The following is a 14,700-nucleotide window of genomic DNA, read 5'->3' on the forward strand; positions in this document are numbered from 1 at the left end:
TCAAAGATTAAGAGATCGCACCCCCTGAATTAGTAGCTGAATTCAAGATGAGGCCTTAAGGCATTGTTTAGCCCGTGTGGAGTCTCCTGAAGCCGGAGGGCGCTATTGTACGCATGGGATCCATGATGGTGTATCTGCTCACAAAGTCAAATCCTAAGTGCACCCAGTGCCAGGGGAGATTGTGCATTGCCAGTGAAACTATAGCACATGGAAGGAAGGAGAAGCAATGTTCTAGATTTATGCCAGTTTTAATATATTTCTGACTTCAAATCATAATTGTATCCCCGTTGCTTAGTTTCAAAAAATGGAATTAATGATGTTACTTTTAAAAGGGGAATTTCTGAATATGAAATTAATCTGCTTTGTATTTTAACATTTTTCTTTGGAGAAATTGCACTATACGCTATCTGGAAGCAGTTGAAGACAAAACTTCTGTCTTTGTTCAATCTTACGTAAAATGCCAGTGACATGTCATTTGCTTGATTGTAACAGGGATAGAACTTGCCCCGAGACATGTGTGTCAGAATGATATTGAACCCCTCGGTGTTTCCAGCTGAGCTCTCATAGGGATTGTATTGCTGGTGGAGTACTTCTAAATAGATCATCAGGACTTTTCCTTGTAATCCGTCCTTCTTCTTTCCAGATACGGGTTCGAAGGAGTTATTCTCTCCATCTATGGACTGGATCGAGAAGATCTGCATTGTGACAAAGATGATACTTGCCATTTTCAAAAATCAGAGGCCATTCTGAGAGAACTGGATGTAGAAAATGCCAAACTTTACCTGGACTTCATTGTTCTTGGAATTTTCTTCTTCTCTCTGCGCCTAATTGCCTATTTTGTTCTCAGATACAAAATCCGCGCAGAGAGGTAAAGGAAAAACAGCTAAAACAATGCAGTAGGAAGATCTTTAGACATGCTATAGAGGGCACTTGACATTGTCTCACTGTGGCAGGCCAGTCTCCAGTGCCCAGCTAGATGCTGTTACGACCTAGCCCATAGAGAACCACAATGGGATAGTGGACATATAGTGTTAAGCCAATCAGTCCAGTTGGGTTGGGTCATGCTTTCATTACACTTTCTAGCTTTAACTAGGAAGAAAAAAATAGAAGGGAGTTTTACACCAGAGAATATCAATACTGAGGCAGAGTAACTGTAATAAAAAGCCTGGCTGCAGGAACTTTCCTTATGAAAAACAATTTCGTGGTAAGGTAATACTAGTCCTTGTAGCCAGAATAATATAATGTCATCTATAGGTGACAAGGTAATGAGGTGCAAAATGGGGAATGCAAAGAAAATAGGATTCTCTCATCTTTTTAAATTCAGAGTTTCATCTTTGCAGTTTTCTATGTATTATTTTGCAAGTCTTTTCCACAGAATTACCCCTTCTGGCCAAAAGTCTGTAGATGTATTAATTAATAAGTTAAAGAGATCTTTTTAATATGGATACTTTTTTAAAACAAACCTAAAGTGATTCAAGTCATTATTTTTGTTTCTGTCTAAATTTAGAATTCTGGTGCTTTACTTGTCGAGCTGGTCTCATATCTGAAAATTGTAATGATAGGAGGAAAAGGCAAATTCTGAGTCTGCACTCAACCTGTAGTCCATATTTGGAAGCAACAACAGATAGCACAGGCATTCAGACATGTTCAAGCTGTTGCCGAATGATTGAAAAAATGTTCTTTTGCAGTGTCTTTTCAATCCTCAATATTTGTGATATTTAAAATACTAACTCTGCTCATTATCTGTTTGATCTACCTCCTGCGAATGAAAAAATCAAAGCACTCCAAGGCTCATTTTTTCTTAAATTGTGAAAGCAGAATCTATCCCTAAAGCCTGAGCGATTGTTAAAGCCTGATGGAGTGCAAGAGCTAGCCACAGCTCAAAGCTTGGGGTATTGTGTTAAAACACTTGTGACTGCCTCATGTGGCAGTGTTCATTATATCTGCAACATACTACTTGTAGGACGCGCCTCAAAATATACAAATGATGTTGTAATACTGCAGGTGTAATTATGCCAAGCAGTTTTGTTCTCATCCCGAAGTCTATGTGTGCGACATGGGAATTAATAGCTAATTGATCTAAACACCAATGAAACCGTTAAAAGAAGCGTGCATTTGTTTTGCATATCTCACCTTTGTAAACTTGGCAGGGGGAATTCTGGTTCTAAGTTGATGTGAATTTTGTTACGGATTTTCATGGGTTTGGATGTTCAACCCAAAATGAAATTGTGGGGCCCATACTCGTGTTGGACACCTGGGTGACCTTCTGCAAATTCCACTACCTTCTGCCATTACTGTGCATTTACCTTAGCATCACAGACCTCCGAGTCAGACCTGCAGATTCTATGAATGCAGTATTCCTATCAGGATGCTGAAGTCTTGTAGATTGCAAGGAGCTCCATGTCAGCAAACCATTCAGGAGCTCAGCAGCTCATGACAGAGTAGACGAAGAGAGACCTTGTGCATCTGCTGGTCACCAGCAGTCACAATTCACAGACTGTTTTTGAGGACTCCATGGCTACGTCTATACTAGTAAACTAAATAGTGCCAGGGCCAGCTCTGTTAGTCCTCCGACAACTGGGACTAATAGGAATGGTCCCTGTCCTGTACTAACTTCTAAACAGAGCCCAAACATTGTCTGGAAAAGCTCTGGCTGTGCTGGGCTGCAGCTCTGCCATTTAGAACTGAAGACAGTTGCTTCTCAGTTTTCCTGGCCCGTACCCAGGCTCTGTTTAATTTACCAATACAGACATAGACCACATGTATCTGTTAAACTCAGGATGCTTGAATTAAGACTGTGTTGTGGAAAACTTTTAAGTCAAGTCACATGCTTAGGAAGGTTAGCTGAACTTTCCCTGAAAATAAGATTGACCTGTGAAAGCAAGGTCAATCTTTACTGTAGAAGGAAAAAAAAATCCTTACACAACCTCTTTGCATAGTTTTGTTGCTGGTGTTTCACAAAATGTCCTGGAGCCAGTAGAGCTTTTATACAGTTCTGCAGCTTCTCCAGGCATAATCACAAGCATGTATGGGCCTATATGGCTGTCAGATAGGAGAAATTAAGAATTTTGGCTGTTCTAAATAACGCTCGTAACTGTGAACAGTTTTTAAATAAGTCACAAGCTGAAATCCCTTGGCACAACGTGCCTTGATTCTTTCAAGACTCTCAAAATATTTGTGAATGTTACAGGCTGAAGTTCAAATGCTCTTTGCAAGCAGACAAAAGACCACCTTTGCCAAATTACTCTTTTGTTGCACACTGCTGGTCCAGCCGCAGGCTAGCTAAGTATGAATGTGACATCCATGGCATTAAATACCTTCAGGGTTCATGTTTTGTGTTTACCAACACCATTTACCAAATACCACGTTGAAAATCACTTGCAATTTACCAAATGAAGTAACTTTGCTGACATTTCAACACTGTTAACTTACACGATGACAATGCTGTCTTCTCCCGTTTAGACCAGTTTAGCAGTATGAGTTCCTTGGATACTGTCTTGTTAGCTGTGCCTATTCCTCTGTTTGTAGACTTTCTTATTTTACCTCTTTAGTCTGCAACATGTCCTCCTGTGCTGTACCTTTGTATGGTATTATGGTAGCCAAAAGTCTGGTCCTCCACAGGTGTTCCTAAAAAAATGCATGCTCTGGAATATTTTTTGTCACTCCTTTTTTTGTTAGATACGCTTTTTCCCAGCCATCTGCTGGCAGCATTTAGCTGAAAGTTACTATTCTAAGGAACACTTTCAGACGGTAGTATCGCAGTAAAGAAATAAATTAATTCTGTTGCAACTCAGTGCTACACATAAATGAGATAATCATTCTTTCCCTCCTTAGCTCCAAAATTAACTAATGATATCTCTTTTGCCACTACTGTGCGACAGGAGTATGTAAAGTCCATCCCAATTATGTTTTCATATACTGCAAAGATTTTTAACATAGTCTCAACTTGGCTTTTTTCTATTTATGTGGAAATAAATTCTAACAGGCTGGTATAAAATGCATTCCCAGGTTAATGGACTGAGCATGCACGTGCTGTAGCGTGAAGCAAGCACATTGTGAAGTTCTGGAGGCTTCATGTGGAAGAATAATGAGGCCAGCAAGATTCTAAAGACTTCACATCCTCAATTTATATAGCCATATATAAATAGCCATAAACTGGTTGAAATCGATGCCATTATTACCATTCGAACCAGTCACAATCTGGCTAAAAGTTGCATAAGAGGCTAAAGGTTTTTTAAAGGTCTGTTGAAGACTGAATGTATGATTTCTGTTGGGACTGCAGGGAGACTTTTGTGTTCTGCTGGCCGTCTTGTTTTATTTGGACTTCCTTTGTGCATGTCGCTTTGGTTACTGTGTGCATCAGTTAAGACTTTTATGTGCTTCAAATGGTTTTTTGTTGTTTTTCTTTGTGGAAACTTGCATATAATCTGAAAAACCCTGAAAATTTTTAAAAAGAACTTAAAACATTATTATTTACAATTAAATAAAAGATATGGAAAGCAGATTCTACTCACATAAGAAATAGAAAAAATTGCATCTTTATGGATCAAAGGGGGTAACAGAAGAATATCTGGTGCTGAAATCCTGTCCACTCCTTAATATTTGGAGCCCAAGTTACCTTTTTTTCATTAAAGGAGAGGAATATATATACACATATTAGGGAGAGCTGGTTATGTAAAGTGGGAGATAATGAACCCTTGAGTCCAAGTACTAGATGTATCCGATGAATGGCATTTTGATCTACTCTTTTATGTCAAAGTCTATGTTGTCAACTGAAGTGAATATTTCATTAAACATCTGTTTCTAGAAAGCAGTGTGGTACATACTGACCTGTACCACCCCAGTGATCCTCCCAGAGGAGGTCCTGTCTGTCCTATTTACTCAGCACTAGATGGATGTTTTCGACTCTAATGGGATCCTTTGAAGCCCTGTTCCAACAAAGTGCTTAAGTGTCTTAATAACTTCTCACATCTCCATTGTCTCATGTGAATCAAAAGAACAACTAATGTCTTTAAAATAAAGTCCAGGCTTAAGTGCTTTGCTGGGTGAGGGCTGTATTGCACAGGAAGGCTGAGATGTTGGCTGTCTAAACAGACTCGGAGACTATACTGAAAAATCCATTTGCGTTGGGTTAGTCTCTAGGAGATTACAGCTTTACAGTGATCTTGAATTAATCTTTTCAAATCACAAAATACTTCTTTTGAGGGGAAGAGGAGAATGAAAATCAAGCATGGAGATGAGTGTATTTTTCTGTGTATTTACTGTTGCTTTGCATAATTGCTTTTGTTACCTGCATAGTTTCGGTAAGGAAAAAGGAACTTTCTATTTTTTTTCTTTCTGTGCTAGAAATGCCAATCCAGGACTGCTTTACCTACGAACATTGTCAGCATTTATTTTTGCTTTCCAAACTAAGCAGGAAGGGATCTTAATTAATTATTTTTCAGTGTTAACTCTTACTGGAATATGATTTTATTCTTTTGTCTTCTGCTCTGTGACGATCATATTCAGGAACGATAACAAAGGGCAGAGGGAGAGACTTAAGGTGCGATGATGCTGTTTCCAAACAGAGCTCCTCAGAAAATGTGTGTGAGGAGGGTGCAAATGGCATGCGTACCTCTTTCTGCAGCCTAATGCACCTTCTTCCACGTTGCCTTCGCTCACTGAGCTTCAGGTCCAGTCTCATTTGGTGGCTGTGTGGGAGAGAGGGTCACACGTGTTTGTCCTGCGTAATGCAGGAGAGCCCACCAGCACTGCAGGGTTGGTTAATCAGCTCCTTCGTTGGGGTCAAGTTAGTTCTGTGGAGAGTTTTTGATACCTGTGGGATCTGCTCTGATGCTCCTTGATCTTAGTGCAGCAGAAGCTGGCTTGGAGTCTTCTTCACCGGGGTTGAGCGCAGCATTTTCTGTCCCAGTCTGGCACTGGCTCTACTCTGGTGTATCCTCATTCACAGAGGATTTTGAAGTGCATCAGCTGTCTTGGGTTGAGTGGGATGTAAGCACAAGCTCGAATGCTTTCCCAAACAGAACAGTTCTCTTGACCTGTGTTTGTTTTGGGCCAAGCTTTGTGAGGCAGTATGAACATGGTTGAAAAGGACATCAGCTGCAGGAGTAGCAGCGAGGCAGAGCTTCCTTCTGAACGCATGGGCAGAGCTCTGGGTGCAGGTGGCCAGCTGCAGCATTGGCCTACTTGTTAGGATCCAGGTGTGGAGTAAGAGGAAATTACATGCATGCTGCTTTTAACTATGGATACCGTGATTCGGCCAATGAAATTAAATTCTTTCTCATTTTCATCAACTGGATAGTGTTTTTGGACACGGTTTATCTCACAGAACCATAGCTGTCTAAAAACGAGAGGCCCAGTCTTAAGTTAATCATCTACTTTTCTCTGTAATAAAAGGAAGGAAATGGCCATCTCCAGGACAAATGGACCTGAGGTACTTCCGTAGTTCCCTGAAGTATTTTCCCTAGTGGCTTGAATTCTGGCCCATGCGGTGAGTTTTATTATAGCAGTTGCCACATTTGAAGTTGTGCCTGTTCCCAGGGGGGTTCAGAGCAATGTCAGCTGGAGCAGAACTGGATCATCCTCATTTTGCCAATGTGGCTCCAGTTTTTGCAACAGCCCTGAAGTGGATAAATTGAAATGTTAGCAGTGTAATTCAGCTTCCTGGACTTAACTGCGTGGTAGTTTATGCATTTCTTCTGGTTTCCCAAGCTCCTTCTCTAGTTAATGGGGACTAGACAGGCAGCTGCAGAGGCAATTCTTCACACTGAACTTAGCATCTCCTTTGTGGTCTTTCTTAGGCATGTGTTTTGGGCACTGGCAGAAGATTTGGAATTAGGTAATGTGACAAAAAAGTATGGTTTGCCCTCAGGGAGGTACATAACTCTTGCACTGAGGATCAAGGGAGCTGAGGAAGGTACCTTAGATAGTCTGCCTACCTGCTCTGGACACGTCAAGTTAGAGGAGATGAGCCCCTGTACATTGAAACTTTAGAGCTTAAAGCTTTGGCGCTTAGAGCTTTGGAGCTCAGACCTTTGGAGCTGGAAGTTCAAGCAATTCCTTGCTAAAATGGAAACTTGTTAAAACTGGTCTTGCATTGTGGGTGCCATGGCACACTTAACAAGTAGATGTGGTGTTTTAAGTTACCTTGTTTCTGTAGCCCTACTGTAAGTTAGAAAAGGTCTGGACTTTGCCCTGAACTCTGAGTGTTAGGATTGTTGTTCCCTTTAACATTCACACAGGGCAGCAAAGATCCCTGCCAAAAGCAGGAGTATTAGAAAACATTGAGGTTGATTTTGGCAGTAGCTAGCCTTAGGCTCCTCCGGAGCAGGTTGACTGTGGTAGATAATCGGTCTGTATTTCTGCAGAGGAGATCTCAGTGGTAGCTGCAGAGATGCTGCCCCACGTGTTCTTTTTTCTTTGAGAAAATGATCTTCTCGTGTATATCCATTTTCATACCAGAACAGGTCAACAGGGTGCAATTGCTGAGGAATTTCTTTCCTTTAGTTCTGTATGGAAAGCCATTTATAAAGTATGATAATAACAAAGGCATTTTGAAAAGCCTTTGGGAACTAGAAGTAGGCAGAAAATGACACCGTGTCATGTCCTCTGTAGCAGTTTGTGACAGGCTGATCATTGCTGTGCCCGTGACACAGGTCCTATTAATCCTGCCACACAGCACCAGTGAGTGCATAAGTTAAGTGCTGAGTGTCACTGAAGTTAATCATGAGCTCTGCTACTCGTGGACAGGGGCAGTAGCATTTTCAGGGATCAACTCCTACTGTCCTGTTCTTAAATACCTGTTTTCATAATACATAAAGAGATTGTTGTAATGTATCCCACTGAGTGGTTTTTATAACCCTGGATATCATTCTGCATATTACATGTCCAAAAATTGCAGGTTGAGCCTGCAAGCGTAACAAGTTTCCTTTTAATTCTGTGCATATGTTAGCGTATTTCTGTTTCTGTACACATTTCATGTAGAGTTTGTGAAGGGGTAATGGTACTGTAGAGCACGAAATCTAGCTTCAGTGTTTTTATTATTTTGACATCTTGTAATGAACCATAACTTTATGCAGTTGTCAACTGTAGAACCTTCCTTTAAAAGATTTAGATTTCTGTTGAGACCCATTGCCAGCACTGTAAAACAAAGGGTGACCAGTCAAAATACGTATCCTTTGGCACAAGAAATCCCCATGGCTCAGCCTGCCAGCCTGCATTCTCTGCATTGTTTATGCCTTCAAGATACATCAAGATTTTGTCGACCCATTTTCTTTCTGGGGGCCTCCATGCAGCTCAGCCCATGCTTACCAATTCCTTGTGTGCTTATTGCTAGATACTTGTGGTTGCTGTCCACGTGGGGTGTAAAAATGAGCTGCTTGGGAACAGTGAGAGGTAGTTAGAGGTGAAGGGATTACTTTTAGACTTCTTTGAGCTACCGAATACCTAATGTGCTGGATCCGTGGGTGTGCTTTACTCTTTCAAGAAGAAAAAAATCTAAAATGTCTTTTTAAGCAGATCGCAAGGCAACGTGGAAGTCTTTACTTATAAGGTTGACAGGGTTTTTTACCTCAGTGGCATCTGTGATGTCTTTTTTTCTGACCCCATTGTATCTTATTTTAGTAGCCCAAATCACTACACAAGCTCCTTTCTATTACTTCCAAAAACCAGCTTTCCTGGCCTCAATGATAATTGTACCAACCTTTACAAATGTGAATTAGTTGTTAAACAATTTTTAAAAATACGGAAAAAATGCTCTTGAATTACGGTAAAAGTAAATGAAATTTAAGGAAAAGATTACACTGATACATCTAAAAAGAAGACAAACAAGTCCTGCAGTGTAGCCAAGCCTTTACCTATGTCAGTAAAGATTTGTGAAATTCCTTATCTGAATCAGTTGACCTTATTGTGAGATACTGCCCTTGAATCTGTTATTGAATTATTTAACATTTGTTCTTTTGTTTTTAAAGCAAGAGTCAATGCAAGGTATCATTTTAAATCGGCGTGCTGAAGTGTGCATATTCTGTGTATCTAATATGTCATTGTTGTCTCTTGTTTCTGTAATGCATTTGCATTACTATGAATCAATTTTATTATGCTTCTCTAGAGACTATTGCTGCCTGCACGCTGTGATACATTTGCACTGTTGTAGATATATATATATACACATATATATAATTATATTATATAAACCATGTCTTTTTCAGGTTGCTTGTTACCTTTGTAGTTTACGCTTACCGGTACAGTGGACCTGAGTAAAAATGTGGGATGTGGGGCATTCTGATGATATATTACAATAATAGAGAAATCTTTGTATATTTCTGTATACTCAATACCCATAAGAAGAGATTTGTACGTGCATTATTTTCCAAGCTAGGGCTTTGTTTTCTGAGAATAGAAAACATTTATGATAATGTAACAAAAAAAAATCAAATAAAGTGTTATTATTTTCAGACAGATGTCTTTCTCCCTGTTCTCTCTCAAAGGGAAGTGGCAGGTGCATTGGTAGTGATATGTTTTCACTGCCTGCTCCTAGGATCTGGCAGCCAGCAAGGACATAGAATTGCTTGTTTCACAAGTACATTGTGGTGGTTTCAGGTAACTCCCAATACAGGTAGGTTACAGAAATTTCCAGTAAAAATTCTTAAAAACATAAGTGCAGTCACATTGCCTCAGAGCAAAGGTCTGTATTGCCCAGTAGCTGACTGTCCTTGTTTTGGCTGGGAGAGAGTTAATTTTCCTCCTAGTAGCTGGTACAGTGCTGTGTGTTGGATTTAGGAGGAGAACAAAGTTGATAACACACCGATGGTTTAGTTGTTGCTAAGCAGTGCTTACACTAGTCAAGGGCTTTCCAGCTTCCCATGCTCTGCCGACTGAGAAGGCTGGAGGTGCACAAGAAGCCGGGAGGGGGCACAGCCAGGACAGCTGACCCAAACTGGCCAAGGGACATTCCATACCATGTGACGTCATGCTCTGTACATAAACTGGGTAAAGCTGGCAGGAGGGGGGCCGCTGCTCGGGGCCTGGCTGGGCATCGGTCGGTGGGTGGTGAGCAATTGCATCGTGCATCACTTGCTTTGTATATTTTTTATCATTACTATTATTTTCCCTTCCTTTTCTGTCCTATTAAACTGCCTTTATCTCAACCCACGAATTTTACTCTTTTTTTTTCCCCCCCAATCCTCTCCCCCGTCCTACTGGGGGTGGGAGGGTGAACAAGCGTCTGGGTGCTACTTAGTTGCCAACTGGGGTTAAACCACAACACTGACAGTGAACAACAGCACTGCACAGGGAAGAGTGCAAGAACAGGGCGAGCGTCAAGGGGTGCTTCCCTGACAAACCATACACAATTTGAGGACTTCCTGAGCCAGCGGGATTGTCTTTGTATTTTCTTGCCTTTGATGGATTTTTTTCCCACAGGCTTACCTGCTGTTCATCTTGACCGTGCTACCTGCAAGTGCCGGCAGATGTTCCCCATGCTTTTGCATTGCAGGAGGCCATAAAGTATCATTCCCTCTTTACCTTCTGCTCTGGAATGTATAGATTTCCTCCTCCCTTGTTCCTAGCTGAAGAGAATCAGTGTTTTTTTTCTGCCGGTCACACCTGTCCATTCCCCATTTCACAAAACACCGTTCTCCCTCGTTCAGCCACAACACTCGTGCTATGTTCCTCTGCGGCCTTCTGTGCATTTCTGTCATCATGAAAGGTCTCTTCAGCTAGTTTAAAAAGCCAGTATTTTTCCTCTCATGTTTCTCCTGAAGTTCCACATTGTCCAAGAAATGACATGCTTACTGTTTCTGCCATGCTGAGCAGTCTCCCAAAGTACGGTCCGTGAGGCATTGGGACTGCTGCTTCCTGTTGCACTGGCAGGGAAACTCTTGGGCAGAAAACTCGACCTGTGTAAGGGCCCGGGAACAGCAGTGTCAGAAGAAGGGTTTCAGTGTAGGTATCCCTTACTTTGCCATATACTCTGTTTGGCTGGGTGGCTTTTCATGCTCTCAAGCTGTCTGTTCCTGTATTGGACTTAAGGTCAAGCCTAGACAACATCGCTGTCCTTGTGCCACCCCTCCTGACCACCACAGCAACAAAATTACCTGCATTGGTCACCACAGTTCAAGGACAGCAGACGTAACTTTCACAAGTTAGTTAAGTGTCCAGTCCTAGATAACGTGAGCAGTGATGCTTAAAGGATAAATTACCCTAAGGACGCAATAGGATTGCATTTTTCAAAACTAACGGCAAGACAATCTTCTAATGATAACAGATAATACTTTATGTTATGTTTTATGGACCTGCAAATAATACTAGATTGAAGGAATTACAGTCCCAAAAACTAGATGCCTCCCCTTGCCAACTGTCCATAGAGCAGGAAGGGAAGAGGAGGAACAGGAGTCCTTCGTAGCCTGAGTGGCAATGTAGATTACTTTAAGTGTTTTATATTACAGTTAGTGCTATGAAATAAGCCAACCATAAACTTCTCATTAGCAACGCTGCAAAAATTAATAGACCTCACATGCAATTACCATCCACTGTGTACTCCAAATGGTTTCATAAAATAAAGAGCGTTTGAAAATAAAGCCATCCATTTAAAACCTGCTTTGTAACGCAGGTTGAAAGGCATTGGAAGCCAGGGAAGCTGCTACGGTAAGAATGATCGCCTCTTTCAGCATGGGAGGATACCAGGATCTGTGCAGTGCCCAGGTGAGCAATGAGCAGCCGTTGTGCTGTCAAGTCGCTAGCACGGACATCTTACCTTGGGAGAGCCTTAATAAAGGGCTTGGCGGGGAGGTGTATGTTGCAAGCTCTATTGAGGGCAGAAAAGCTGTCAAGGGTTGGATGAGTCAAATTGGCACTACCTGCATCAATTTCTTACTTCATTTTAAATTTCGTAACCGCATTTGGTTTCTTTTATTTTTCTCTGTGCCTTGAAGATCTTTTCAACCTCTGTGAATTTTTTATGCAATGTTAACTTTGTGCAATGGCATTGCTGAATACCTGACATTTCAGTTTTGTGCCTGTGCCCACACACACATAGGAAGGCTGAGAAGGAAGTCAATGCTTGATCTCTTCCACAGACGGAAAGTATTACCAGAACATGAAGCTGATCCATTGTCAGCCTCTGACTGCAAAACCACCCCTCAGAGTTGCACTATTTCCCCCCACTTCTTTCTAGCACATAGTCATTCTCTTGTCCCACTGCCGGTTCATCTGCTCTGCTGGGCAGGTCGAACAAAGCTCCACCTGTTCCTAGGACCTCTTTGCTCATCTCCACTGGCATCTGTAGAGTCAGATATTAAGTAGATTTCATGGCTTTATCAAGAGTCTTACAGGTGCTTTTTGTCTTTCTCCTGTGTAAGAATCAGAAAGTAGCCCCAAAATAGATGGAGAAGAAACAAAAGCTACAGTAAAGCTTTTGCTTTTGCTTCTTCTGTTTGTTGAAACCCATATCCTAAGTCTTGGCGAAGCATCCCTTGGATGGGGCGTAACGCCAAGTCTGAAAAAGGGTAACAAGCAGGGGAAATCCGACTTTGTGGCAGGAAGGAGCATGTGTCCGGGCTGGGTTTTACTTGCCAAATTTACCTTTCATGAAGCTTCCTGGAAACACCACAGACCAAAATCATCAAACTGATGATACCTGCTTTCAAACATCCGTCAGTCCACTCCTGTGTTTAGTCAGGCACAACTAACTCGGGGGCTCTGAACCCTGGGAATTTCCTAGAGTTTCTGCAACAAGTTCAGCAATAAAGGTGTTTGGCTCAGCTGCAGTGAAATGCTTTGATTCAAGACTTCCAGAGTTACATTTCAATTGTGGTATTTCAGTATTAAAACCCTCAAAACTTCTGTTTTCCAAAACAACCTTTTGTCATGCTCGGAGGCGGAAGCGCATGTTGAGGGAAGCCTGGGAGACTTAACTCGGAGACAGATGGGAGCAAGACCCTGAAAGAGCCTGTCTTTGTCTAGTGTCTTCTCTGAGGGGAATTTCTGGGTACCACAATGGGTATACAAAGGGTGCTCACAAAGCACAAGAAGTTATTATAGCTAGATGAATAGATACGCTCGTCTCTAACAGAAAAGTACTTTGTTTTCTTACCCTGCTCACCTCTGATGATAGGCACACAGAAATTTTACCATTCACTAGCAGGAAAAGTAGCACCAAATGACTGCAAACACTTGAACAAAACAGCATCCTCTTTGATAGCATCTGAGAGTGCTACTAGTTCTAGCGCTTGAATGTATTACGCATTGCAGCACACGTATTTTAAAGCAAAGTCTATCTGTTTGGCCATTTTCTTCTAGTACTGAGGACGCGTTTGTAGTCTCATCCTCCCATTGTGTACCTGGTGGAGCGTACTGGGACAGGGACCGTGCACGCTGTCTTAGGTAGTCGGGCAGCTCACTGTTTTGTGTACTGACACTGGCAGCTTTCAAATGCTTTAGGAGAAGGTTCAGATGGGGAAAAAGAAGTCTACAGAGTAATAATGGACTATTCTGGCCAAAGAGGACTTTTGTTTCTCTCTCAGAGAGCTGCTTGGGAAGCTCTCACCTGAGAGTTTCTGAAACTCTCACCTGAACTTCGCTCGTAAGGAAGATTTTGCGACCCGCACCTCAGAGCAGCGAGTCCCCCTTTTTGGACTCAGCCTGGCAGCGAGGGCAACCTCCTGGAAATTGAATCTGGGTCTTGAGATCGTCATTCTGCCTGGTTTTAACACAGGGAATCAGATTTGGTTCTTGTGTTTTACCTTCTGCTTTCCAAGCTGTTTAACGGCATCATGGTCAAGTTTTCAAGCTTTAGTAAAACCGGTAGCTCGTTAGAGACTTGTGGCAGAGCCGTGCGATTTAGCTGCTCTCAACAGAGGAAGATTTCAGTTTCTGTATTCTTTTTCGCTTTGGTTTAGCACCTTGTCTGAAACCTTCCTTTTGAACAGGAGCTTTGCCAGAGGAGGTGTGTGATACTAACTGTAGCAGGAAGCATACCCTTTTCAGAGACATTTGGGAATGGGATCTGAAGTAAGTGGGCACATTAAAATACACATTTTTGGAGGTGTTTTCAGTTATATCCCTTTTTCACATTGCTACAGGTTTGTTCGTTGTTGCTAGCACCCATCTGCTCTGAGCTCCTTGTCTGTCCTAGTTTTCTCCCCTGTTAATTCTTCAAGTCAGCCAAATACAGCTTTCCTGCATTGCTTCAAAATGAATTATTTCCAAGACCTTTTCCTTGGCTACAATTGCTTTAAAAAACAGTAGAATATCCTCACTCATTGAAGAACCACACAGGCAATCAATCTGCAATGTCAAACATTTTCTGTTCAGCCTTTATTAGAAGCTGAAGCATTGGTTGCACACAGCTGTCATGATTACAGACAGTTTAGGACTACCAGGCATTCGTGATTCTAAACGTCATTCACTATCTGCATAATAGCTTCATCAGCACAAATGCTTTGTGTCACAGAGAATTGATTCCTGTTATGGTAACACCTTTGCTGGCGAAAATCATGTAGCTGACCTACTTTTTTTCCCCCAGTAAAATATTCAGAACTTTGTTTACTTATTCCGGCACTCGCTGTACAGCTATGTGGGTGTGCGAGCAGAGTTGCAGAGATACAAAGGGTAAGTCTTCATTTGGGCTTCTCATACTTGCTTGTTAAAACTGATTCACATTTGTGACAGTCCTGCATTTTGTTAGAGGAGAAGCCTCATTAT

General features: G+C 41.7%; 1 protein-coding gene across 1 annotated transcript in view; it reads left to right on the plus strand.

The window, feature by feature from the left end:
• Positions 1-9,452, plus strand: part of ABCG1 (ATP binding cassette subfamily G member 1) — a 63,690-nt gene extending 54,238 nt beyond the window's left edge. The window contains exon 15 of the mRNA XM_076354498.1: positions 644-9,452. Within this exon, the coding sequence (XP_076210613.1) occupies positions 644-872 (229 nt within the window). The 3' untranslated portion in view covers positions 873-9,452. The remainder of the gene's footprint in view (positions 1-643) is intronic.
• The last annotated feature ends 5,248 nt before the right edge of the window (positions 9,453-14,700 follow it).

This window comes from Aptenodytes patagonicus, chromosome 1 (genome assembly GCF_965638725.1).
Source record: "Aptenodytes patagonicus chromosome 1, bAptPat1.pri.cur, whole genome shotgun sequence".
Lineage (NCBI taxonomy): Eukaryota > Metazoa > Chordata > Aves > Sphenisciformes > Spheniscidae > Aptenodytes > Aptenodytes patagonicus.